Here is a 26471-nt window from a genome sequence, read left to right as displayed (position 1 = left end):
CAAAGAGGTTAGGAGTAATGTCGTCTGGGCCGCAGGACTTTCCAACTTTAAGGCTGAGAAGTTGCTGGCGGACTTCGTCCACTGTTACCTGCAGTGACTCCAGGAGTGTTTCAGGAGAGACGGGTGGGACAAAGGCAGAAGAAGGATCATCTCTGCCGGGTAAGTCGGTCTGCTGGACAAAAAAGTCATTAAGTGCTGTAGCCTTTTCTCTAGGTGAGTCAAGGATGTTATTTCCCAGTTTAAGTGCTGGAACGCCAGTAGAGGAATGTTACATTCCAACATTAGTAACAAAACATCACTACAATTCAAGCAAACAGTTTCATCATCTGCAAGCTAATTTGAAAAGACTTCTATCTCACTCACCTGGTAACCTCCCAAAAGGATCTTCAGTTTCTTCTCAATCTTGGCAGCTCTTTTGGCCTCTTTGGTCATTTGAAGTCGGTTCATCTGAGTTAAAACAAAATCATATCATAAGGAAAAGAAGACATCAAAACAGACATTGTGCTTGAAAAACACCAGTGGAACAGTGTTTATGGATGAGTGAATGGATAGAAGGATGGGTGGATTGAAGAATGGACTTAATAGATAGATGAATGGGTGTATGGATGGATGATTGTGTGAAAGAATGAATGTGTGAATGAATGGATGGAAGAATGGATATGGGATGAATGGATGGATGGAAGGATGAAAGAATGGATGGAAAATGGATGGGTGAATGGAAGAATGGATGGCATGAATGGATTGTTGGATGGAAGGATCAAAGAATGGATGGATGGATGAATGCGTGAATGGATATGTGGAAGGATGGGTGGATGAAACGATGGATGTTTGATTCTTTGAATGTGTGAATGGATGGATGGACATATGGATGCATAAACAGAAAAAGTAATAAAACCAACCAATGTTGCCCACAGTAAACCCAACGTTACCTCGAGTCTCTTCTCCTGACTCTCCAGCCTGTCCTTCTTGCTGGCAAGGTTTGCTCGTGTGTAGCGGTTCTGTGAGACCAGGAACAGCACCTGGCTGTAACACTCCTCCCACACCTGGTTAAACACCTCCACTGACAGGTCCCCATGGCCCATCCCTGCCTTCACTACCTCCATCTCATGGGACAACAGTTCCTTAGCCTGGGGAAACAGATAGAAGACTTTATTCCTATGGTGGTAAGCGCCATCTGGCAAAACCTATAGAAACTGCAGTACAGACACGCAACCACACCTTCACTACCTCGATCACATGGGACAACAGTTCTTTAGCCTGGAGAAACAGATAGAAGACTTTTTCCCTATGCTGGTAAGCACCATCTAGCAAAACATTTCAAAACTGCAGTACACACACTCACACACTCTGTAACAATTTTTTCTTGTTTATGTACCACGTACATTTTATTTGAAAAAGGTGTCTTATCAGACCAAACAGGCTGGGCAAGTTAAAGCTTTGTTCATTCATTTTTCTCACACACACAACAAAATTATCACTGTATGTGTGCAAAATAGGAGCATGTAAGCTTGCATGTTACTCACTAAGTTCATGCTGTCTTCGTCTACTTTGTTGTAAGGGTATTCCTCCAGGTATGCGATGTGTTCAGCCATCTTGTTTCCGGCTGACTGGGCGCCTTTCTTCTTGTCTCCTGCAGCCATGGCGGCCTGTTCTTCTGAGGGGTTGTAGATGGCGTCGTGATGTAGCATGGTAACCATCTCTCTCTTTATCAACTCCTCAGCCTGGGGGTACAAAATAACAGTTTGTAGCTGTGCCTGCTAGTAAAAAGAGAGCCATTGTAGCCTGCACCAGGCCTTTCTACGGGTATACGGATCATAGAATTCAGCAAAAAAGAGAGTAAAATTGGCCAAGGGAGTCCGACAAATTTTCAACTGTCAAATGTTCAACAAGCAACCCACCACTTTTGCGACATTATGGATTGCTACTACTTGTATATTCTGCATAACGTGAAGTCACAGAACAGTGGATTGCTCATTCATTGATAAAGACTGGAGTTTTAGTCAAACTTTTGGTCCAATATCTTGTGTTGGACATCACAGTTTAAACTTGCTTCATAATGACTTCTACCAACACAAATGAACTTTCAACATTTCAAGATAAGAAAGAGCCATGACTATGAACCCAGAACTACATATACTACATATAACACTACAACTGGTGAGTTAGTTAGATCACAAAAGAGGTCTTTTTTTTTACTTCGCCTTTCTACTCAAAGGTATCTATTTCTAAATATAGTTAACATAGTACTGCCTGGCAACAACAAAGTTTCCTCACAATGTATGTGCACAATGTTTCAGAACACTTAAAGCCTATTGCCTTAAACACTATCTTCAGGACAGCAAAATCTCTGAATGAAAACTGTAGTTTCTGAAGATCATTGATTGAGATAATGTTAAGTGTTTTACCAGCTGTAGTTCTGTGAGAGGAGGGTCCATGACGAGGGGTCGGAGGATGGAAGAGTTGGGTTCCTGGGGACGTGGCAGGTCTCTCTGTACGGCATGATGGCGGCGCTTTAGTTCACGCTCCCCTGTAAACGCAACGTACAAAACGCTCTAACTGAGAGTCCTATCTACATTTGCAGTACTGACTGTAGGGAAGTCAGAAAGCAGCACGCAAAATTAAGAGATAGGAAAAATAGCTTAAACAAAGCAACACTTGTATGTTTTAGACAACAAAAGGAAGATCTATTATCACTTCTGCACTGTTTTTAGCTTTACTGAGACATTGCATACACATGTCAAGTACTTTTTTTGGAACTTATACATATGTTCTTTTTCTATCATTTACATTATTTTCCTGTAATTCAGTTTACTACAATTCTTAAGTACAACATAAAACCACAAGTGGGCATATTTTCACCTCACAAGTCTACAATAAACAAACCCCTGCAGTTTTGAAGAAATTTGAAAGGGGGCATTTCTATCTGTATGGTGACTCACTCTCAGCGTTGACCCTGGCCTGTTCTGCCGAGTCAATGTCTGCCTGGTCAGGTCTGAAGCTGGCCTGTGGGTCCACCTCCATCCCCATGTCCTGTGGCATCTCCTCTGGCATCACAATCTCAAAGTCGTTCTTAGGAGTGGGCAGACCCTGGAGACCACGTCTGAGCTGGGACTTGTGCTGCTCCTGTAGCATCACAGTTGTATAACACATCTCACATTTGGATAACACATTAATAGATGCTGATGCTATAGAATGAAATTTATACCTTATGCTCCACATTTTGTTCAGAACCAGACTTAGAGTCAATAGCGTTCAGGACATAGTGAGACCTAGGGAATAAGGATGGTACATCCACCTCCAACTAGTCCAAGTAATGGACAGTGAGAAATGGCCTAGGAAGATCATCACACTGGAACTGGAAGGCCAAAACCCTCAAGTTCGAGCAATGAAGAGATGGATGGACAACATAAGGGAGGATTTCCACCACCTAAACCTACATAATGTCAACCCACAGGATAGAGGCAAATGGCAGGCTGCCATCAGGCCTTAGTGAAACAACAGACACTAAACTGGATAGTGAGAGTAAGCTCCCATAAACTGCTTCTTCAAGTGAGTAAGTCTGTACTGTAAATGTGTAAGGTTTAGTTCTGTAAACCTACTTGTGATTACCATATCATGTTTACACCTGGACAGAATTGTTCTCCTTGCTCACCTGCAGGTGTTTGGCATACTGTGGATCGTCATACTCCATCAGACCCTCCTCAGGGTTGATGTTGAGTTTGTCTCTGACGGAGGCCTGCAGCGGGGTCTGTCCTGCCGTCACTGAACCACGGCCTGGTGTGAACCCGCGCCCCGGAGTCATACCTGCCAATCAGAAATGACGATCACTTTATGTTTGCATTTGCAGTAGCAAAAGTTTGATTTGATCGATTTGATTTATTGAAATTGTAACAATATAATGGAACAGGTGGAACAAAGGCAGCAGCTGTTGTCAGTAAATCTCTATTTCATAAACCTACAACATAAACATTTGTAGTTTCAAAAGGTCTGATAGGGGTCATTCTTAGCTTACATGGTGAATCAATAGATAACTCATTTGACGTGGGATACCATGAAAACAAATATCAAAAGGCAAGCATTAAAAATCCATTGTTGCCCTTTTACTATTTTTTTTTCTTTTCCAATTCCTAAATATGTTAACAAAGTTGTCATAGTCTAGAAATATTATTGTATTTTCTTTTTTGCTGTATATTTTTGTACATATGTTAAGAGTTGTAACACATACCATCACTCTGCCCAGGAGTTCTGAATGGTGTGACGAATGTGGGGTTAGGTGTGGCTACTGCCTGGTGCTTGGGCGTGACTCCAGAGAAGTCGCTCTCGTGTAACGGGGTGTTGAGTCCGCCTTTCAGGGGCGTGTCCACATTTGTCAGAGCCATGATGTTCTGCGCTTCCTACAGACAAAAAAAAACAAACAACAACAGTCAAAAAAGTATATGTATAATCAACGTTAAAAAAATAAGAAAAGAATAAGTATGCAATGACAACAAGAAACTAGAAAGGTAACATTTACAAGGCAAATGCATGTTTACCTTTGCATATGGTCTGCTCTGTTAATTCTTACTCAAACACATTCATATATATGGTCAGACAGGAGTCTAAATCCCTCCTGCTGTAAAATTGCAACATGATGTAACCCAACGCCAGTTACCATGGTGACAGATGTCTGGTTCAGGTCATTGACCTTTTTGGTTTGGAGAAGAAGAAGACGAAACAGAGCAAACACAGTATGTTTTCCTTTGGTAAACAAAAAAAAAGGAGAAATTGACAACCTGAAGAACCATGTCCTGTGTGGCAGGAGTTCGCGGAGTACGGAGCTGGTCTGGCCGAGGCGTAACGGTGTAGTCCGACAGAAGTGCTCTGGACGCTTCACTCCCGGCCCCTTCTTCTGCCACCATTCTGGCCGACTCACTGGCCTGGCCAAGCTTGACCACCTAGGAATACAAAACCGTACAATCACAAATACAAACACAGTAATAACAGTATCAATATCAAGAAATCAAGCTTTATTGCACAACAAAAGTTAGGATAAGGGATTGAAACAGATACAAATGACCATACCTCCTCCAGCTCTTGTTCAGAAATCTGTGGTGCAGGTAGCACCAGCTTACTCCTTTTCTTCTGGAACTCTGGATTGTTGGCTCTAAAAAAAATTGTTTAATTTTAAAACCTTTTTAATCAATCTTTTTTCTAACAATGCTGTCACAGTATTGTTCGATCAATACCAAAATGTGTTACTCCAATGAATCGAATACAGCAGCTTTTTAAGAGGTGTGTGTAAAAAGAAAATGTACCTTTGAGTTTGCAGGATAGCATCGGGTAGCTCATTTTCCTTCTTCCTCTTCTGTCGTTGCTTGTCCTTCCGCCGCTCACGCTGAACAGGAGAAAAAGGTACCGTACAATTAATTATTTTCACTCAGACTAAATCTTATGGTTGGAGGAAAAGGAGGTATTGGCAGAAATGAAAGTTTCTTCTTTCTTGGAGTAACTTACACTTTCCACGTCATCTCGGAGTTCCCCATCTAAGTTCTGTTGACGCAGCTTCTTGAAGTCTGGCTTGAGCGGCTGGTAGGTTTCCTCGGCCGTGTCGTAGAACCCTGGCGCTGGTTTCTTCTCAAACGGGATCTCTGCATTGTAGTCCACACCTCTTTTCTTCTTCCTCTTCTTCATGACCCTGAAGCAGTGACATACGAAGAATTAGTGCTAAGAGCACTTGTTATTTTTAGGTACAGAGGTATTGTTTTTGGTGTGCGTGTTTGCTGGTGTATCCTGGGATAATATTGAATGCAATAGAGTGGTAGGAGTGGAGAGAGGGGGAGATTTAGTGCAGATTGACAAGAAGGTCAAGTTGGAAGTCTAAATGGCCTTTTCAAGCCAAAGGTAAACAAGCATCTGTCATTTTAATCAAGTAAGTGTAGCACAAGATAATTCCTACCTACCGAACCTAATTTTTTAGGAGTGAAACAGGAAACACAACATTTTTTTTCTTGGCCTAAATAAAGTTGAAAGATATTGCTCCACTCACTCTATCCCTGCTGCTCTCAGCTCTCTGCGTTTCTGCAGCGCGGCCAGACGGCGGGCCTCCTCCAGCTGTTTCTCCCTCGCCTTCCGCTTGGCCTTCTTCCCCTGGGTGTTAGCCAGACGGGCACGCGCCTCCGACAACATCTCCAGCTCTGGGAAATAAAGGACACAAATTCACACAATCATTATCCTAAGACATTACCGAATGTACTTAATTTCAGTAAATCAGCAATTCAGTAACTATAAATATAATGAGGTGCAATTCTCTGCTGAAAAGCTAGGCTTAATAAATGCCTACATTTCTTTAAGATTAGGTCCAGCAAAGTTTCAGGGCTCATATATCAGCATGCCTTGTTCATTAGTTAAATATAAAAATAATCTTAAAATCAACATACAGGTGTGTATGCCAAACTACAGATATTCACTAGTCAAGGCCTCATTTTATGAAACCTAACCAAATCTTTATAAAGGACAGCAAAAATGACATTAATACTATATAATAGCAGACATACAAACAAATATAAACACAAGTGAACCGATTTTTGGCAACACCTTTGGGGTGGAGCCAATAATGAAAACTCACCGTCCTCATCCATGTCAATAGGATCAGGTCTGGCTGGTTTGGTCTCTGGGTTGGGGTCGATCTCTCCTGGCTTCAGTTTCCTGGGATCATCCCCCAAACCACCTGACTCCTCCTCATTCTCATTCTTCTGTGCCTGATCACTGTGCAAATAACACAAACACACTTTAGTACAACATGTTCATGTGGGCATGGATGTCTGGTTACTTTTGTGGGGCCCTAATCTCTGACCGTACCCAAAAAAGCCTTGCAACAGGGTAACTGTGAGATGACTTATCATGAGCTTGCAATAAAAAACACACTCATTCTTTAGCTATAACATAATTTTTATCATTTTCAGGGCTCAAAATACTGGGTGCATTTGCATCTTAGTGCAGGTAAGCTTAGCTTGGAGCTTCCTTATGTCTACTTGCAGTCCTGCACCTAACCTGTACTGGTCCACATACATGTACTACGTTTATGTAGGTATATGTGGATTTTTATTTGCTGCATTGATTGTCATTACCTAATAATGGCAATGGTTTCTGAAGAGTTTTTAGTATGATCCATACTTCTCAAAGTCTGTCTGGTGCAGGTAAAACGTGTCTGGTGTAAGTAACTTTCAAAGTTACCTGCACCAGTAGTGCAGGGGTGCAGAAAAAAACTATTTTGAGCCCTGAAAAGTACTGAGACTTACAGCAGGAACTCGTATCTCTCCAGACACTGTGCAGCAGTCCTGCCCACCACAGGAGCGATGGTTCTCCACTGGGTGGGCATGAGTTTGGCCATGTGCAGCAGCTTCTCATCCTCCTCACGGCTCCACTCTGTCTTCTTAATACTGGGGTCCAGCCACTCAAACCTGGGGTAACACAGTATGACCATAACACGTTTAGGACAAAAGATACAAAAACCAGAAATTCTGCTGCAGTACCAAGATCAGCCACCAGGAGGCCCATATTTGATCTTGACCTTTGTCTTCCTATGACCTACCAACGTACCAAATATCATCACAAACCACAAAGGCGTTCTGAAGTTATGCTGACTACATGCAGAAACACACACAGACAGACAGCAGACACACCAAAAACAATACCTCCATTTTTCATGGAGGACAGGTAATCATACAAAAGAGCCTTATCTTACCATACGCAATAGTATATATTAAACAAAGCACTCTATGTTGTCTCACCATCTTGCTTTGCACTGTTTGGCAGACTTTCTGTGCAGAAGTGAGGCGATTCGTGACCACTGGTTTTTGCCATATTTCATCACAGCAGCCTTGAGGATTTCATCCTGGAGAAAAGAAATGCAAAAAACTCAACTGAATATCTGCTTCATTGTACATATGCTTTGAACACCAAAATATCATAATATGATTAATCTATTTTGACTGCAAAAAACTGTGGTAATTTCTGCTGTTCCACAGTTTTTTGCAGTCATGACAACTCATAAATTATCATATCACAAAAGTGAAGGATTCTCGCTGGAAATTACTTACATCTACATCTATGAGTTTAACATAAATTTGCCAAAAGTTCCTAAAAAGCTGTAAAGTTAAGCTCTATATAGGGACTTTGTCGTTAATTTTGTCATAACTTCATACATTTGTTTGTACTTTCCTAAAGCGATGCGTCAACATGTGTTACGCAGATACAACGTAGTGGGTCTACAAAGAAAACGTGGGTGCTTGAAATCATCACATAAGCCATATTTCAGGAGCTATGGCATTGCCACTATAGTCTGTGGGAACTAAACTTACCTCCGTGTTCCTCCAAACTCCTCCTTTTATCGTAATTCGTGGCATTTTCACACTTTTTGCACCACGAAAGTCTCAAGAAAAAACACAAGATGGCGTTCGTCGCGGATGGCTCGCAGTGTCTGATGGGAGTCGGAAGGTTACACTGTATATTAGGGGCGTTAAACCTGTGATTTTTAGATACGATAAAAATATGGATTTTAAGTTAGAAATAACATCAAATTGCATCGACCAAAAGTAATGACTATCAAAAAATATTCTATATTGTTATTTTATAAAACTTCAAAATATTTAACTGTGACCAAGTTCTTGTCCCCCTTTGGATTTCTATTGGTTTCCTCGAAAGGACAAAGGTCGCTTTCCACAGAAGGCGGGAAATTTTTCTTTGTCGGCAGACTAGCAGTAGGTTTTTGCGAAAATCTCTCACAAGTTGTCCAAAACATAGCCTGGTTTCGACATTTACTTGACGTCTGCTGCTACACAGCACCTTCGGACAACTCCTTGGCCACGTTTTGACGTAATTTTCCTGAAAACAAAGCTGTTGTCTGACGGAACAAGATCCCCAAAATGTCGTCAGACGTTCCCGTCAACAGTTCTTCACCTGACTGGAAGAGGCCTCCGAAAGTCATCACAATTAAGCGGAGGAAGAAGAACGGTCAATCAACTAACAAGCTAACCGTCCCAGACGGTGTCTTAAGAACGAGAAATGCCGGCGACGCCTCAGAAGATGCAAGAATGAAGTCCAAAAGGAGAAACCCGTTTGGTTGTGGCTCCCTCCCAAAGAGGGCAAATGTTGGGACGTCTGGTTCTGTGCGGACACTGTCGTCTGATAGAGAGGAAGACAACATGACGGGGCCTGACGTGGAGGGGAAACTTCTGGCAGGACTGTCTCAACTAGATGAGGAACAGGTATTGTTTCTATACACTTGTATTAAATACTGGTATACACATGTGGGTTTACGGAAAAACCTGGGTGCCTGCCAGGCCTGGCTCCCAGGTTTTACATGTGTCGGTACTGAAATCCATGATTCAGTATGAATGATGTACTAGTTTGAAATAAGTCACAAATATCATTATATACCTTTATTGTTTATGTGGCATTTACATTACCGAAGATTTATGATCACCCTTATCCACCCACAGAAATTGCAGACACCTTCACTGTCTGCTGACGTGCATCAAAAAAGACCAGCGACAGATGATCCACTCAATGGTGGTCCAACTATAGATGCAGAACCTCCAAAAGACAGCCAAGCACAGGTAATGTTACCAATACTAGTACCTACACGAAAGTTCATCCTAGTTGTTTAAAGTCATTTTAGAATTTACTAATTACTTAACTACCGACTACAAGCATATTCATTTAACAGCACCTTTTCATTTAAGTTCTGTAATCCATACCAGTATTAGTGACAGTGGCACTAGCAGTCATACATACCAGTAATAGTATTAGATGGCAAAATGCAGTAGTGCAATAAATGTGCATGCTCATAGACTAATAAAGGTACTTTCATTTTACCCAGTAATTTTTTTTTGTATTTCAGGTGGAGGAGAAAGAGACGCCAGAAAGTTTGACTCAAGTTGGTAGCCGTGAACTGCCTGAAGATTTGAGCCTGAAGTCACGGGTAAGGTTCACCTCCCCCCACCCCTTCTCCTGGTGCAGTAGGATCAAGACAACAGACGAGGCTTCAGGAGTCTGTGGGTTTGTCAGGGGCCAGGAGAAAAACACACTGGCAGATCCTGAAGTAAGTCTAGCAATTTGTAAATACTGTTAGATAAATGAATGAATGATCAATAACTGAATAAACAGAAAGGGTAATTTTGTAACCAAAGTCTGTGTATGTTTTAATCATTCTCATTTTTGTCAATTTCTAATGCACTTGCTCACCCAAAGGAGGAATAAAAAATGGAAAGGACTGAATGAGTGGATGCATTATAAATGTGAATGGAAGGATAACATTTAGCAGTTAGAAAAAAGTTGTCTTAAACATGCTGTTGTTTTTCAGACATAGTTTTTGAGTTTACTCTGATTGTTAATAGTCTGTCAAATGGTCTGCTCCAAATTCTATGTTGTACGTATCTGGGGACCCTATACGTAAATGAGCACATGCTAAATGATCATCTTAGATATGAAAGTATATGTGTATTTTTTTCTTTGTTTGTTTTGTAGAGTTGGGCTTCTAGTTTCCAGCAGTGTGTGATGACATGGATCCATCCCAACCTACCATGGCTGAGACTCTTCCCTAGGATAGTATCTACCAGTAGAAAGGTGGACAGGTAAGACCTCCAAGGGGCTTATTACACTTGTTCACACTTCCTACATCATTATTGCCCATTGGTTCACACAGTCAACCCTATCTCTGAACCAAGAGGTCAGGAATTTGAAATCCAACAGTTGTTTCTACCCCATGCATAGTCCTTAGATATGGATGTTATTACCGTGGTCCTATGGCACTGGCTATTTGACAGCATTGGTCTAAAATTAACATAACATTTACCATAACATTAACTACATACATCACATATATCTTGTTCTTGATTATATGCCATTTTAGACAGCAACAAAGTCTGTAGTATTAACATTTGTACCCAGTTTGTTTAATTATCTTTTTTGCCCTTGGACACAGCAAAGGCCCACCAGCGACTATCATCCCAAACATACAAGAGGCATTACTTTCTGACTGGTAAGCAACTGTAACAGTAAGAATATATGTCATATTATTAAATAGATAGGAGTGCAAACAAGTTCAGGTTTGTAAGTTAAAACATTGTTGCATAACTACACAGGTTTGCTTTTTGTAGTTTTGTTAAATCTGTTCAAATTCATCAAACGCATCAGTATTCATCATGTTCAAATTCCCAATCTGTACTGTTGCAGGACCAACAGTTTCCGGTCAGTATTCCAGCTGCTGAAGGCCCAGATGTGTCCGTATTTCTATGTGTGTGGACACCAGTTCACCGTGCTGTTCCATGGTGTTCAGACAGGTGGCGCTAAATCCCTGGGCGCACTTCTGACTCCAACATCTCGGGGACTCAGGGAGGCTCTGGATAACGAAGGTAAAAGTTGTGTTACTGCATTTTGAAAATTTGGCCTCTAGCATATTGGTAGACCCCATGCAAGCAAAGGTTTAAAGAATCATTTTAATTCATAGTCTTTTTTTCCATTCAGGAGTTAGCTTCAAGATGCCCCTTGCAGCCAGGCAGTCTGGTGGTTCAGATCCCAGCAGAAAGTTGAGCACAGATGGCAAGCAGGATGATGGTGCTAGTGAGGCATGTCCAGAGAAAAGGTACTTTTTCCCCTCGGACAGAAAAATGTCTGCAATGTTATTGTTTTGCACACTTTCACTCCATTCAGAGTTTGTGGTTGTTTTTTAATGTGGTTTTTCAGATTAGAAGATTCATTTAAAAAATGAGAAGTACCAATAAGAGCTAAGGGTACTTTGTCACTGGAAATATCAGTCCAATGGGAGCTCAGGATTCTCTGTCACCATGGAAACCAGACATTAGAGCCTGTAACACCATGGTGATAGATGGCTCTCTGTCTAACAATAACTTGCAATGGCCATCTGCATAAATGATCATTATTAGGATAACCATAATTCTGCTATGTTAACCATACATGTACATTATTGTTTTAACCATTACTAGTGAAAAAAGAGGTGATATGAGCGATGAAGATGATGATGATGATGATGACATCACCATAGATGACTCTGGAGCGTCCTGTTGGTTAGAGAGCATGGGACTGGACAAGAGCAGCTTCCCTGAGTTAGACCCCAGGAAGGTCAAAGTGTATCCTTTCAACAGAAGAAACAAAACCAAGCAGTAGCTGTTTTTGCTTTCTTTCTTTGGTGTTTTACTTTGTTATCATGGAATTTTCAGAATTTTTTATTATAACAATTTTGTACATGTAATGCAGTACATAGAAGTAGTAGTAGTATCCAGGCTTTGAGTATCCTGCTGTAGGGGTCTACAGGGTAGGCAGCAGTCGGCTAGTCTTTACAAAGCACCTCCAAGTGACTCTGTCCAGCAGGTCCACACTGGCAAGGCTGCAATCTCTAATGTCCTTTCTCTGGTCTACCCCAACCACTGTATATTCATGGTATAATGATTAATAAATGAATATATGATATGGATGAATAAAATTACAGGATTTGTAGCACCTTAATTCCCCAAACCAGTCAGAGAAGCAAGATGAAGAGTATCGACCATTTCCCAGAATCCCTTGTGCAGGTGTCTGGAGGCGACACCCAGGCCCTGTTCAACTTCCTCATCAACAGTAAGAGTCTGGTCACCCAATCAGGGCCTCTGGCTGGGGTCCCGCCCACCCTTCTGGCTCCTGTAGCCTTTGAAGGAGCAACACTAAGGGCACTGAAGGTTTGTGTTTAGAATTGTTTTCCTGTCATGAAAGTTCATCTGTGTTGGTAGTTACATGTCTAAAGTTAAAACTTTTGACCAGTCACTCCGGTCTTCTTCAACAGACTGACCCAGTGAGACTTGTCACATGGCTTCTCTGAACTGGGTCAAAGGTATCTGGTAAACAATGTCCCCAGTTGCAGTTGAGTTTTGGGTAATGGGACCTGATGTAGATAGCTTCTTTCAACCCTCTTTTCAGAGAAGCCACATGACAAGTCTCACAGGGTCAGTGTATTGAAGAAGGTCTAGGTGAGAACAACCCTTTGTGTTGCAACTTAAGTGTTTAACTTTAAACTTAGAATTGGTTTATTTTCTTTAGTAGTCATATGGTACACTCTGTATCTGCTGTAGGATTGGAACAATCAAAAGGTAAATGCTTCTTAACCTAGTGAATTTGATTTTTTTTATTATTTAAGGTCAAACAAGGCAGCATCAGACAGACCATAGCTGGCAAGTTAACCCAGGTCAACAGCCTGGAGGTCAGTGGCCCCCTGCTTCCCTGCCATGTACAACAACTGTGCTCACTCTTCCAACACTCACAACATGGTGACTTCAGCACTGTGTTCAGTACACATGAGGCCACTGCCACATTCAACAGACTCAGGGATACAGAATCCATGATTGTAGAAGAGAACAGTATGACAAAAGAACTCCGTACTGAAGACATTAAGGAGCTTGTGTGTGAGAAAGGGTTGTATAAGTGGACATCATGATATATATATATATCCTCATGGTGCGTTTGGTTCATATCTAAAAGACTACCTTCTACCTACATGTATATACTAGTAGTAGCGTACCGTATAGGTTGAAATAATTTGTTAAAATAATTCTGCAAAACTGTAAATTTTGAATGTTAGACATAATTGAATTTTGTTTATACCTGAAGGACCTTGTGCCAACATGTATATACTAGTAATAGCATACTGTATGACTACATTTGTTAAGATGAATTTGCAAAACTGTAAATTTTGACTGTTAGACATGATGAAAATGTGTGCTACCTAAGTGAAGTGAGATTTTGTAATGTAAATTACTTGTTGTATAGTAATGTTAGATAAGTTGGAATTGTCTCATTGAGGATCTTGGAATCTTGGAATTTGACAAGCGAAAATGAATGTAGATGTTTGTACGTAATACAGTGTGTAAAAGAAATAGCACTAAATGCAGCAAATCTCTTCTAAATGTTTTTCTCTAGAGCTATTCTTAACAATGCCCTGTTATGTCTACAATGATACTCAATTTACATGTATGTTTTTTTCATCAATGATTTCATCACAGCATCTCTTCATCATACAGAAAGTTTTAATATTCAAAACGCACAACAATCATCAACAACACAAGAAGTTTTAAATACAAATTATCTACCATCTTACTTGACTACATGTAGCTTGCATTGTGCAAGTGTGTTCAAAACTAAAAACTGTATACATTTTGTACATTCATGTGGTACAATAAACACTTGGCATTAGTGAGAATGTACTTGTACAGTGTCTTTTACAGTTCCACTTCATACAGAGCATCTACGACTATATCAAGTGCTGACCCCCATATAAATGCTCTCAGTATCAGTGATGGACTCCACGGGAACAATCTGAAACACTCCCCCTTCCGGAGTACCCTGGTCCCCGCTCTAAGTCATCATTAGTGATGGTATCCACAGGAACAATATAAAGCACTCCGGAGGAGGAGTACCCTCACCCCTGATCTCATTCAGTATCAGTGATGGACTCCACAGGAGCAATCTGAAACGCTCCCTCCTCCGGAGTACCCTGGACCCTGCTCTCAAGTCAGTATCAGTAATTGGTTCCACAGGAGCAATCTGAAGCACTCACTCCTCCGGAGTACTCTGGTTCCTGTTCTCAGTCAGTATCAGTGATGGCCTCCACATGAGTAGTCTGAAGCACTCACTGCTCTGGAGTACTCTGGTCCGTGCTCTCAGAGATTATCAGTGATGGCCTCCGCAGGAGTACTCTTAAGCACTCCCTGGTCCCCGCACGCAGCCTCTATCGTGGAGGGACTCCGGAGCAGCAGCCCGGACTCCTTCCTCCTCAGGAGTACCTTCGCCACGCTGTTAAACCCGCACGACTCCAGGGCCGTGGCCAGTTCTCGGAACGCGTCGTTCCCTTTAGCCTGACTGCTGCGCCAGTGCACCAGCATCTGGAAGGCGGCCTCGTCCCTGTCGTCCTGGTACTGCCGCCGGAGCTTGCTGACTTTAGCCCTGGAGACGTCCGCAGCCCGCGCCACCTCCTCCCAGCTGCCGCAGATCAGGTGTCCCAGCCAGCGGAGAACGGCGTTAGTCAGGGGACCTGTTGGAACGGAAATAAACGGTTTGTGCTATGTGTCTAGTAGGCAACGTGCCGTTACTCATCTTACAACGCTGGAAAAACTAACGTTTAGTAAAAGGTGTAAACATGTTACTGCGTAAAATGCAAGGTTGTTTATTTTGTTGAATTTCGGCTATTCTGCTACTATCTTTTTTAATCTGACCAGAAGCTTAAACGTTTTGAGACATCCGTGAGCCCTTGCGTGTTTACATTATGTAATCCTTTCAAGACACAATATATAGTTACCAATTGTAGTGAAGTTTATTTTCTACGGGATAGTTGCTATGGAAACAATGCGTAAACAAATTTACATAAACCTACCAAAAAAACTGCTGATAAAATTCAGCGCAAATTAAAAACTACCCATCAAAGTATATATCACTTACACAACTTGGATAACAGTAAAGTAACTAGTTTACACAGCTGACACAGAAAGGCAATAGTTTCTTTGTTCTGCAGTTGTAGGTAATACGCACAGTAGACAAGAAGGAGATAATCGTTTTACGATGACGAATCCTGATTCTTCTTAAGTTCCTTAAGGATATAATTCATACATTTGTACAACGCAAGAATCTGCATCTGTGTATTCTACCAGCAAAATAGCACTATAGCTACCTAAAGTTTATCATATAGAGGTTCTTAAGTACAAGTAAGAGTACAAATTAGCTGATTGTGAGACGGTTCATGTTAGTATGGCGGCGAGTAGAGAATAAAAGTATCATTATGTGGCTGTGGTTAGCTACTGACATGCACCATTTCAAATGTGATCCCAACGCAAGCCAATTAACAAGGAGTCAGAATGTTGGTCCACTAGCCGCAATGAATAGCCTGTATTTACCGGTAAACATTGACAACACGCACCTGTGGATTCTCGTGGCGTCACATGGACAGGAGCTAGTTTCTCCTGAAATAATAAAAAAACATTTTGGTTTCTTAAGTAAAATTGTAAAGCTATACTATGACATAAGTAATAAATTTAAAAAATACATACATATAGCTGTACGAACCATCTTATTATTAGCTCTACATGTACCGTGCACGAAAAAAAAACGCAATACAAAATCAAATTAAATTCTGTCGTCGCCCTGATTTTCAAATTAGTACATTTTTCTGCTGCTGGACTTCCATGGCACGGAGAGCACGTCTTTCGATGTTTATACTAGTACTTCTGCAGACGATACCGAGTCCACCTCTTCTGAAGGTACTGGTTAATCTGTAATGAAGAAAAAAGGACAAAGTATGATCCACACAAGCTTATTGTCGTTAACCTCACGACTACACTCGCCGTTAGGTTGTCGCACGATTGTGACAGAACTAAGCACCAACATTTTCCTCTACAAGATAGTTAGACTTTGTACGATACATGCAAGTAACCCAAAGAATGCCATCAGTTTTCGTACGGCGTATCCTAGTGCTAAGGGATACCTCTCTCTCTCTCTATATATATATATATAATGTATTAGCACGTTACATACGTATACATCTATAAATAGTATACCCGGCGTCCGTACGTCAAACCTGTCGGGCTTGGAAGTCTGCTGTTGGCGGTCTCTCTTCAAGCTGGCGCCACACTGTCAACCGACCTTCGGACGAATCCGTTGGTTGCCAGAAGGTCGCCAAATTTCAACATCGCCATGCCAGGGAGTCAGGTGTATACTAGCATTTTATTAGAAAAGCTACCCTTACCTTACTCAATGACCTGCGAAGATTGGGTGATGCCTGAAAATAGACCGTATTGTTGCGCCAAATGCCCTTCTTGAGCTCACAGACTCTTGAGCAGGCTATTTTCTTGTGTGACTCCGGCTTAACACAGAGAGTTGGTAAAAGAAAGCTGCTGATGTTTTTTTCTACCGTCCGGATCGTTTTACTCCCGCCCTTTTTACAAAGTGTGTGCAGTTTTTACGCACGAAGTACTCCCGGCTTAAGAACATGTGTCACCTTACCCTGCCCAACCCAACAAGCTACAACCAGAGACGACCCAGATTAGCACGTTTTTGTCCTCTGAATGCGGATGTCAAGCAATTGTTTATGTAAAATCTTACCAGAATTAAAGATGGCGTCATCTGAGGCTATAAGCAGTGGGTTATTGCTTACAATGGGGGACACTGTTTCCACATGTTCTGCTATGACGACGCGATCTCATTCGTGGTGCTGCTTTTTGTTCATCGAGGTTACGACAAAAAGGACCGTCTATAAACAATGATCTACGACGACACTTCCCGTCGCAAGACAGCCGTACGACCATCCACGACCGTTCATAGAATTTTTGAATTCTGCCATGAAAAAAGCGTAGGTGTCACCGGATGTGAGCGGACACTAATAAAACTAACAGGGGCAAAGAAGTCAAGGGCATCTATTCAACACTAATGCTACCTACAACACACTAATGCTACCTACAACACACTAATGCTACCTACAATACACGCAGTCAATATCCCTGACGCACTACGCACCACGCCTTCGCCCTCACCTATCAAAAGGTCGTTAAGGGAAAACAAATTATTTTATGACGATAGCGAACAAATTGGAAAGGCCTTGGATTGCTAACACGTCTCGGTTATCAACTTGCTGTCGTTAGGCAGCTGGCCTATTTGTTGTGAACCTTTCAATCAAGCTCCAACCCTAATTTAGGGAGAGAGGTGCACTAACTGGCAAAAAGGCTACTATGTGGATCCTAATTTAGGGTTATGTAACCCTAATTAATTATTTAGGGTTAGCTAACCCTAATTTAGGGTTAGGGTTATGTAACCCTAAATTAGTGAGTGAGTGAGTGAGTGAGTGAGTGAGTGAGTGAGTGAGTGAGTGAGTGAGTGAGTGAGTGAGTGAGTGAGTGAGTGAGTGAGTGAGTGAGTGAGTGAGTGAGTGAGTGAGTAGACCCCTCATGTTTGATAATCAAAAACATCACAGCTAATAATTACATTCTAACACATCATTTTATTGATGTACACAAGTATGGTAAGATTGATCTGTAAACCTCAAAACATAGAGTGCTCCATTTATTTACAGTGCCATGTGTCACCATGTGCATGTGGCAACGTAATAACAACTACAGTATTAAGTCATATTTCGACTGGGCACCGACTTTGTTATTAGGTCCATGATACCTATCCCGAAAAGGGTCAGCATTAGTGTAGGTTCAACGGTGGTTGTGAAACCAACCAAACTGCTGCTTTCCGTCGCATTATTGCACTGTACTATACTGTAGTGCTGCGCTGTTTAAAGTATTCGCAACTCCTATCATTGGGTGGCGGTATATACGTATATAGCAGACGGTTTTAGTAGTAAGTAGTAGTCTTGTCTCTATCTCCTCAATTTTACGGTTGTCAGGGAAGCCCTGTAGTCAGAAAACTATAGTCACAGTGATCACTAGAAGGAAGAGTGCGTGTATACTAGTAATTTGAGTAACTTGACTGAATAACCTGATGATGTTTAGAGTAACCACCCACACAACGTTGTCATGATCGCTCCCGACATTAATATCTGTAGACGCTGGTGTTTCAGACGTGTTTTTTCTTCTCTACGTGAGGATGTTGCTCTCCTCGGGTTCTGGTAGGTTCTTGTCTCCCACAGGGATGTCGTCCACGGGAATCTCCACCGTCTCCTGCGCCTCGTCCTTTTCCCCGGCAAACACCTGGGCGAAATCCATCTCATCAGGCATGGCAGTCTCCAGCATGGGGTCTGAGTGGTCCACCTGGAGTCCAGCAAGGCACAGAACGTATGGGGGTTGAAAGGGCACATGTACAAGTAGTGGCATGGGTAGTGGGCTGCTGCTAGCCTGGGTGCCATCCGAATTTGTAACGGCTCCCCCGAAAAAATCGCCTGGGTGCCATCCGAATTTGTAACGGCTCTCCCGAAAAAATCGGGGGAGCCGTTACAAATTCGGATGGCACCCAGGCTAGGCTGCTGCAGCTGTTCCATTAAATATTGTAATATATATATATATTGGGATTTGTCAGGTTTCACGTTTGGGTAAAAAGGATTTTAATTTCTGTCCCAATGTGGCATTGCGGTCCAAATGCCAACAAGAGAAGAAGTGCCATCTCGCTATTTTGGGATCAATCGTAGTACAGGCGTGCAAAACAGGCAAAAGACACAAATTTTGACCAGTTTTGACCTACATCCACCCCCTCCAAATAAACTTTGCAATTCCAGGGAAAAAAATGGCCCAAGGAAAAAACTCAAATGCTTAAAAAAGTAAGTGCAATGAACAATTCGCACGAAGGTTCTACTAGCAGGTGCGCAATTGCAAAAACTAGTGTGATTCTTTTTGGCCCACCACTGGCCAGGCCAGTGACGTATACGTACCATGTAGTCTGAGTTCTTGCGGTGGATCGAGGCGTGAGTGATGACGGGAGATCCTGTCAGATCCTCCTGACACTCCATCTCCTCCGGCACGGCAGTCTCTACATCAGCCATCCCACAACATAGGGGGAAAGATATCAACCAGCGATCTGTCCGCAAACTTGTTTATGTGCGGCCAACAAATCTAGCAAATCAGCAGTGTCATTTTCCAACGTTCGGAGCTGACAGTTAAAGGGGTCATTATGACATTATTGTGACAAAATAAACCATTGTTTAAAAGAGATAGATAGACTTATTAGTCTATGACGTAATTTGAACGCGCGAAGGATGCGGGACGCTTGCATTTCCATTACCAACTGCTAGATGTCGCCCCTGCACTAATCAACGTAACGCGAGATTTCAGTGCCACGTTCACGAGATTTTGTGTTTCGTTCGGGGATGGGTTGTCGTACGATACTGAGAAATTCCTTGTTCGCAGCATCTTAGGAGAGGAACAAAAACCCCATCGACGCGTTATATAAGGTAGGGAGCCTTCCTAGATATTTCTACGGGGAATTACAGCACCAGAATCACGCTAATTCTGCAAAAACACTCGGGGTGTATCAGGGTGGGAGGGGGGTAAAAATTATGAAAATTTGTGTCTCGTCATGTCATGGATGGATGTTTGGCGTACGAGGCGGAACATAATTGGTCAACTCTTATGGCTGTGAGACCAAGTCGGTTCTACACTTCGGTCGAGTTCTAACCCTAAACCTAACCAACTAGCCCTGACCAAATACTGGTACCTATGCCGACCTAACCCTACTCCAACCCAAGGAGGCATGTAACTTCCTTGTCAAACACATCCGTCCTGTCAAAAATTTCTGTGCTGAAAATTATTGTTTCCTGTACAGGGTTGTGTTGTAAAGTTATGTGTGATTTGGCCAAAATATAATACAATCAGTGTTAATTGGAAAAATATCAAAGGGACCAACAAAAAGTGGTCCAACTGGCCAGGTGGTGGTTTATCTCCAAGCAGATCTTTTGGTGTCTGTAAATTTTACAGAGTACTAAAGACACTATCAAATTGACCAGGCAGTATGTATTTGCCAGACAGTTACCATTAACCACCGGAGTGAAAAAAATTACTATTACTACAATAATATGATAAAAATGCCTTTAAGTTAAACACGCCAAAAATAAGCCGAAGCCTAAATCTTTGCTTGGAGAGTAGGTAGTTGTTACGTCATGTACAGGTGGTTTAACTTGTACATGTTGGAGTGTACCAATCAATGAGGGCCCACATGGGGGGCCACGACAACACTCTATGCTACGTATGCTATGTATGCTACGCTACATATTATGCTGAATTGAAGAAGCCTACAGTACCCATTACGTTTTATTATTCATACTGTTATTTTCCCCATGCCAGACCGAGTATATGAGAGACAGCCCAGGCGCCATGAATTCTGCCACCGAGAACAACTTTGCCCAGCTGGACCTGAGCGGGAAGCTGATCATCAAGGCTCAGCTGGGGGAGGACATCCGGCGCATCCCCATCCATAATGAGGACATCACATATGATGAGCTGGTCCTCATGATGCAGAGAGTGTTCCGTGGACAGCTGGGCAGCAGCGATGAGGTCCAGATCAAGTACAAGGACGAGGGTCAGTCTGCACTCATCCAGTTCTTCATTCATTCATGCCTTCATTCATCATTTCATGGGCACATTTTGTGTGTACATTCATTCATAGTGTGTACATTCGTTCATTGATACATTCATGTTCATTCATTCATTCTACATCCATTTCTTAATTCATTCATGCCTTCATTAATAAAGGGTTAATGCACCGCCCCGAGGTGTATATGGTGTCATAAATGCATGGTCAGCTGCTATAACCACCGAATAAACCACCGAGTGAGCGAAGCGAACGAGGTGGTTTATGAGGTGGTTATAGCAGCTGACCATGCATTTATGACACCATATACACCGAGGAAAAGGCGGTGCATTAACGTTATTATCATATAGCCTATCCAAACTGACACAATGAATCAACACAATTCCTGTTCAAAACATTAAACCTTTAATATTTACATAACAATACATTCCAAAATATTATAATCATGGTTTGTACTTTAAAATAAATATGGAGATCATTTTACAATAAATATAGTTTACAACTTTACACTTTAGAATTGTTTCTTTTGCAGCATTGCAACTGGCAACAGATCATTTTACAAGATTCTCTGAACAAAATTCTTCTGAAGATTCTCGAGACTCCAGCTACCAATAACATATTGGCACACTTATCAACATTATATTCTAAATCAGAGAATTTGCTGTAAAATTCCAGTTCAGTACAGGGCTGTTATAAATTTGGCAGCCTGTCGATATTACAGTAACAATAACATTAGCAAAACAAATGTAATTCTATTCCTGCTAATCACTTGAAAAAAGAACACACCCACCTTTCAAAAGCTTCACTCCCCACTTGGTTGCCCTTTCAGTAGTTTTTTCAACTCGCCCCTCCTCTATCTCGCCAAGTTGTTGTTCGTTCAGACACGCGAAACGCACCCTGCTGACCTCTGTCTCCGGTGTAGCTTCCAGCGTCTGTTCCTCAACCTCCATGGGTCCAAATATCTCATCTAAATCCGCGTCTGTTATCTCTTCCATGTAGAAATTAGGCAAACTCTCCATGACACAAGAAGGCAAGATGGCGGACCAAAAAAAATAAATCGTCTGATCCCTGGTCTGATTCAGTCAGGTGATGTGGGCGATACCACTTTTTGTAGGGGTGTCAAAATAAGTATGGTTTTTGCTCTCCCGTTCAAATTCTATCTATTTACATATACATTTCATACTCACACACATTTTAGTTTATATGAAGCTTAAAAAAAACATAATTTTGTCTGACCAGGAAACTGCTATGAATATTAACAGAAAGAGCTGTGTACCCCTATATCATTATGGTTTCACCCATGGTTTATGGAGAATAACGCACGGCTGAGCCATGGTTTATCGGAGAATAAAGCACGGGTAACGGAGGCCTCTGATTGGTCTACGCCACCCGGCTATATGATAATTTAAATTATATTACAGTCATTCGTGTGTACATTCATTCATTCATGCATTTATTCATTAGTTTTTCATTACTCATCCATCAATCCCTTCTATTCACTTTGTATTTTCGTTCATTCATTTGTGCACTCATTTCATCATTTATAAGTCACTTGTTTCTTCATTCCTTCACTTCAAATTCATTGGTCTCCCCTCACTTTGACCCTTCATTTATTTGCTCATTCGGTTTTATTGAATGAGAAACATTCCTGACAACTTGTAATGTTGCATGTAACAGACAATTGTGTATATATTAGAAAATCTAATTTCATAACATATCAGGGAGTATGTAAGTTGTTACAGGTACATTAAGTACTGTTGCCAAATAATTGAATGGCTTTATGATGTTCCTTGTCCTTTCAGATGGAGACCTGATCACCATAGCAGACAGTTCTGACTTGTCTTTTGCAATCCAGTGCAGTAGGATTCTCAAACTAACCATCTTTGGTGAGTAAGACTTGGTCTTCCTCCAGGGACTAGTGCAGTATGCAAAAGATAATGACTAAAACAAGAAATTCACAGAAACTCTAAATGCAGCATTTTTAAGCTCACGAAGGGGTGAAATCTATTTTCTTGTTGTGTTAAACTACTTGTACTAGTGAATAATTTTGTGTTCCAGTGAATGGCCAGCCCCGACCTCTCCAGAGTGACCAGGTGAAGATGTTGAGAACGGAGCTCGCCAACATTCGCAACAGGATTAACCTGATCATCGACCATTTAGAGCCACCGCCGCGGGTCACCAGCTCCGAGGACGAAACAGGTGTGCTCACGTGTCTGTAGAAAAATACACAGAAACTGAGAAAGTACTGTACATTGTACCTCAGTATCACTATATATAATCCTTACCCTTAACTTAGTAGTACTAAGGTCACTGTATGCAAGTGTCCCATTTATGTAAAGTGTATATGTTAATTCGAATCCGCGATGACATTTGCATAATTGGGAAATAATTTGCACAATTGGGAAATAATTTACATAATTGGGAAAGTTTCTTGTAAAAATAACTCTGTTCAAAAAGCTCCTTGCTCATAGCATTGGTCATTAATTAGGATGAATATTTAAGCAAATAGATGGAAATCTCTGAATTTGTACTAAATACACTTTCTAGTGATAGCACACCGGTAATGTCACATTTTTCTCTCTTCCTTAATGGATGCAGTATGATATGTGTGACATGGGGCATTACTGAGGTAGCTCACCAACTGCACCAGTACATTCCACCCTCACACGTGTTTGTTTGCAGGAGATGGCAGTAAGCAGTCCCCCCAGGAGGCTCCCAAACCCGTCAACTCAGCCAACGCTGCTATGTTTGACCCCCTGAAGACATCCCAGGACGAGGCCACACAGAAAGTCATGTCGTCATTCGGTCTGAACGATGCCAGCACACCGGAGAGTAAGTCTCTGTCAATGGGGTTTCAGACAAACAATCCTAATCATCAACAAGAAAGAAACCTACAGAACTACATCAGAATGGAACAGCCTACCACATGTGCTATAATCTTCAGAAACATGTGGGAAGTCCAAATTAGATTTGCTGAAATTTCCAAAGTTGAAGCACATACATTGAAGCACATATGGGTAAGAAAACCAAGCAAAATTCTGTAGTTCTTATTAGTTTAAATCATTGTAATGAGGCTCACATTGACTGTAATTTTGTTATCTGTGTGCTTTTCCCAAGGACACAATATTGAGGTGAGCTAGGGATTTGAACCCAGGACCTTTAGATTCTAAGTCAGCAACCCTCACCACAAGACCACCTTGCCCGAGGTCTGTATTTTAAGTTTATGTTTGTTTTTACTCCAGGAGAGCGTCCGGGGACACCTGACAGTGTTAGCAGTGCATCTTCAGCTGGGCAGCAGCGGCACAGACCACAGCAGGTGGCACCTGTACAGCAGCAGCAGGTGCAGCCGCAGGTACAGCAACAGGTGCAGCACCAGATGCCACAGCAGGGACAGCAACAGCAGGAACAGCAGGGACAGCACGTCCAACCCCCTTACTCACAGGTAAGGTCTCAGACTGGAGTTTGATTCTACAGTTTGAAAGCTAAATCTTTAAAATCGTACATGTACTAGTAACTCATTTTGATATTTTATCTCAAAAAGGAAAAAAAATGAAGAAATAATGTTCCCTCCCCCCACAGTCTGTAGCACCTGGTCACCCCTCCCAGCAGATGAGTTATGGCAGCCAGCAGCAGAGATACCCCCCTCAGACTCAGCCGACCCCCCCTCAGCCCCAGCCAACTCCCCCTCCCACACAGGCACAGGTTCAGCCACAGCAGCAGCAACAACAAGGTCAGACATTTTTTCAAATTTCACATGGAGATATTCCAGGAACAGTCTTTGAAGACAAATTTAGCCTTATCTGTCTCAGTATAGTTTTAGGTATTCTAACCAGGGTATGGCTGATGAAATAAAGCTATTCTGTGATCATCTTTTGTTTCATTGTTTAATGGGTTGTTGTGTTTAAATGACCAGTATGTTCACTTTAATGTCTGGACCATTTACAAGTGCTGTGGTAGAAGTTTGAATTGTTACTGTGTTGAAGCATGCTTACCAGACATTCTTGCCTGATGTTGATACTCAGTGTGTGGGACTGAAAGTGACAAGTATTTTCATACCACAGGATATCAGCAGTACTCACCTGCACAGCAGGGTTACATGGGACAGCAACACCCAGGACAGCAACAGCCAGGACAGCAGCCAGGACAGCAGCCAGGACAGCAGCCTGGCTACCCCCCTGCCTCCCAGCCACAGATGTACGGCCAGCAGCAGCAGCAGGGGGGTTACCCTGGTCCCGCAGCCCCCCAGCCACAACAGGGCTACCCCCCTGCTTCCATGCCATCCACACAGCAATCCTACCAGGGGCAGGGTCCACAAGGCCAGACCCCCCTTACGGTGTCACAGCCCCCATGGGGGGGCCACCCCCTCCAAGCCTGGACAGGCTAACCCGTACGCTAGGGGGGTTACGGCCCTGGCCCACGATACCAGCACCCAGGACAGGGCTATCAGTGAAGCCGGGTAGTGTGTATATAATATATTTGCCTATGCGGAGACCAAGACATCCCACTGGTACTAGAATGCCTTCTCAAATACAGCTAAGCTCAAAGTCATTCTAGAACAACCTTAAGTACAATTTTCAAATTATTATCAGCTATATACTGTAGAGTTAGAGATCATTCCTCAATCTGTAAGTGTAAGCAAAGTTGGCCCTTGGTAGAGAATTTACTTCAAGTTTTGTGAGAAAAAAATTCCAAAGGGTTTGAGCACACAAAAATACTGGTATGTGTAATGTGAAACAAATTGAGCATTCAAAAACTTTGAAATGATGCACTAAGCTAAAATGTGTCCTCTCGATTTCTATGGGGGAGGGGGTAGACTGTAGTATGTTACGTTGTATGGCTACTGCAGTTGTCACATTTTACCGTTGCCTCATAGCTTCTGTTAGAGTTGTATAAGGTTATCACAAGGCAGATTCTTACTAAGGATGATCTTTGCTGTCTTTACTGAGTCTCTGACATGATACTAAGTTATAGCATCAGGATGTTTCAGCTATAGCCTTGAAGAGTTGGAAAAAGGAGTCCTTGGACTAAATACAACTGTATGACATACACGTAGCTGAAAATCTGGAAAAAATGATAGAAGTAGTGGTAAATGGAATGGTGATTGCATTATTTAACTGTTGCGTTCTTGCACACGCTAATTAAAATACATTGTTATGCTGTTCAAATGTTCCAAAGCAACGGTGTATGAATAAGGTGAGGGGAGGTTTGAATTGTGTTGTAAGTCAGCTAATACTGACTGCAAGGACTTTTACATGAACCAATGAATGACATGTGTTTACCCTGTGAAGTTATGGTCAATGAGCCTGAATATAATAAACTTTTGTCTACATGTATGTACTATCAGGGTGATTGTCCAGAACTACTGATGCAGTTTCCTCACAACCTGCTAGATGGCATCATGACCCCACACTCACATCACCTTATGACTAGGAGGA

The 26471-nt window shown here is 42.0% G+C and overlaps 3 protein-coding genes across 3 annotated transcripts in view; 2 read left to right on the top strand and 1 right to left on the bottom strand.

The window, feature by feature from the left end:
- LOC109469242 (cell division cycle 5-like protein) overlaps positions 1-8460 on the bottom strand; it is an 11727-nt gene extending 3267 nt beyond the window's left edge. The window contains exons 1-16 of the mRNA XM_019767714.1: positions 8340-8460; positions 7770-7873; positions 7278-7439; positions 6605-6744; positions 6026-6173; positions 5494-5674; positions 5295-5374; positions 5062-5143; positions 4773-4934; positions 4226-4394; positions 3653-3804; positions 2940-3123; positions 2406-2527; positions 1524-1721; positions 930-1127; positions 364-447 (exon numbers count right to left, since the gene is read on the bottom strand). Coding sequence (XP_019623273.1) covers positions 364-447; positions 930-1127; positions 1524-1721; positions 2406-2527; positions 2940-3123; positions 3653-3804; positions 4226-4394; positions 4773-4934; positions 5062-5143; positions 5295-5374; positions 5494-5674; positions 6026-6173; positions 6605-6744; positions 7278-7439; positions 7770-7873; positions 8340-8384 — 2211 coding nt within the window. The 5' untranslated portion in view covers positions 8385-8460. The remainder of the gene's footprint in view (positions 1-363; positions 448-929; positions 1128-1523; positions 1722-2405; positions 2528-2939; positions 3124-3652; positions 3805-4225; positions 4395-4772; positions 4935-5061; positions 5144-5294; positions 5375-5493; positions 5675-6025; positions 6174-6604; positions 6745-7277; positions 7440-7769; positions 7874-8339) is intronic.
- Positions 8461-8720: 260 nt separating this feature from the next.
- LOC109469250 (protein downstream neighbor of son homolog) lies at positions 8721-14229 on the top strand. The gene is made up of 10 exons (XM_019767727.1): positions 8721-9245; positions 9480-9596; positions 9881-10081; positions 10507-10613; positions 10964-11020; positions 11215-11393; positions 11506-11623; positions 11985-12128; positions 12518-12713; positions 13169-14229. Exons 1-10 carry the CDS (start codon positions 8904-8906, stop codon positions 13463-13465), a joined length of 1758 nt encoding a protein of 585 aa, XP_019623286.1. The 5' UTR covers positions 8721-8903; the 3' UTR covers positions 13466-14229.
- A 5523-nt stretch (positions 14230-19752) lies between these two features.
- LOC109469265 (protein TFG-like) lies at positions 19753-26373 on the top strand. The gene is given in 10 exon segments (XM_019767753.1): positions 19753-19900; positions 20790-21024; positions 22839-22922; positions 23095-23235; positions 23719-23868; positions 24279-24478; positions 24616-24766; positions 25098-25358; positions 25361-25394; positions 25396-26373. Coding segments are annotated over 9 exon segments (1272 nt in total). The 5' UTR covers positions 19753-19900; positions 20790-20798; the 3' UTR covers positions 25421-26373.
- Positions 26374-26471: the final 98 nt, after the last annotated feature.

This window comes from Branchiostoma belcheri, unplaced genomic scaffold, assembly GCF_001625305.1.
Source record: "Branchiostoma belcheri isolate BF01 breed outbred unplaced genomic scaffold, Haploidv18h27 scaffold20, whole genome shotgun sequence".
NCBI classification, from domain to species: Eukaryota; Metazoa; Chordata; class Leptocardii; order Amphioxiformes; family Branchiostomatidae; genus Branchiostoma; species Branchiostoma belcheri.
Note: the sequence above shows the minus strand (reverse complement) of the source record. Positions and strands in the feature narration are given on the sequence as shown.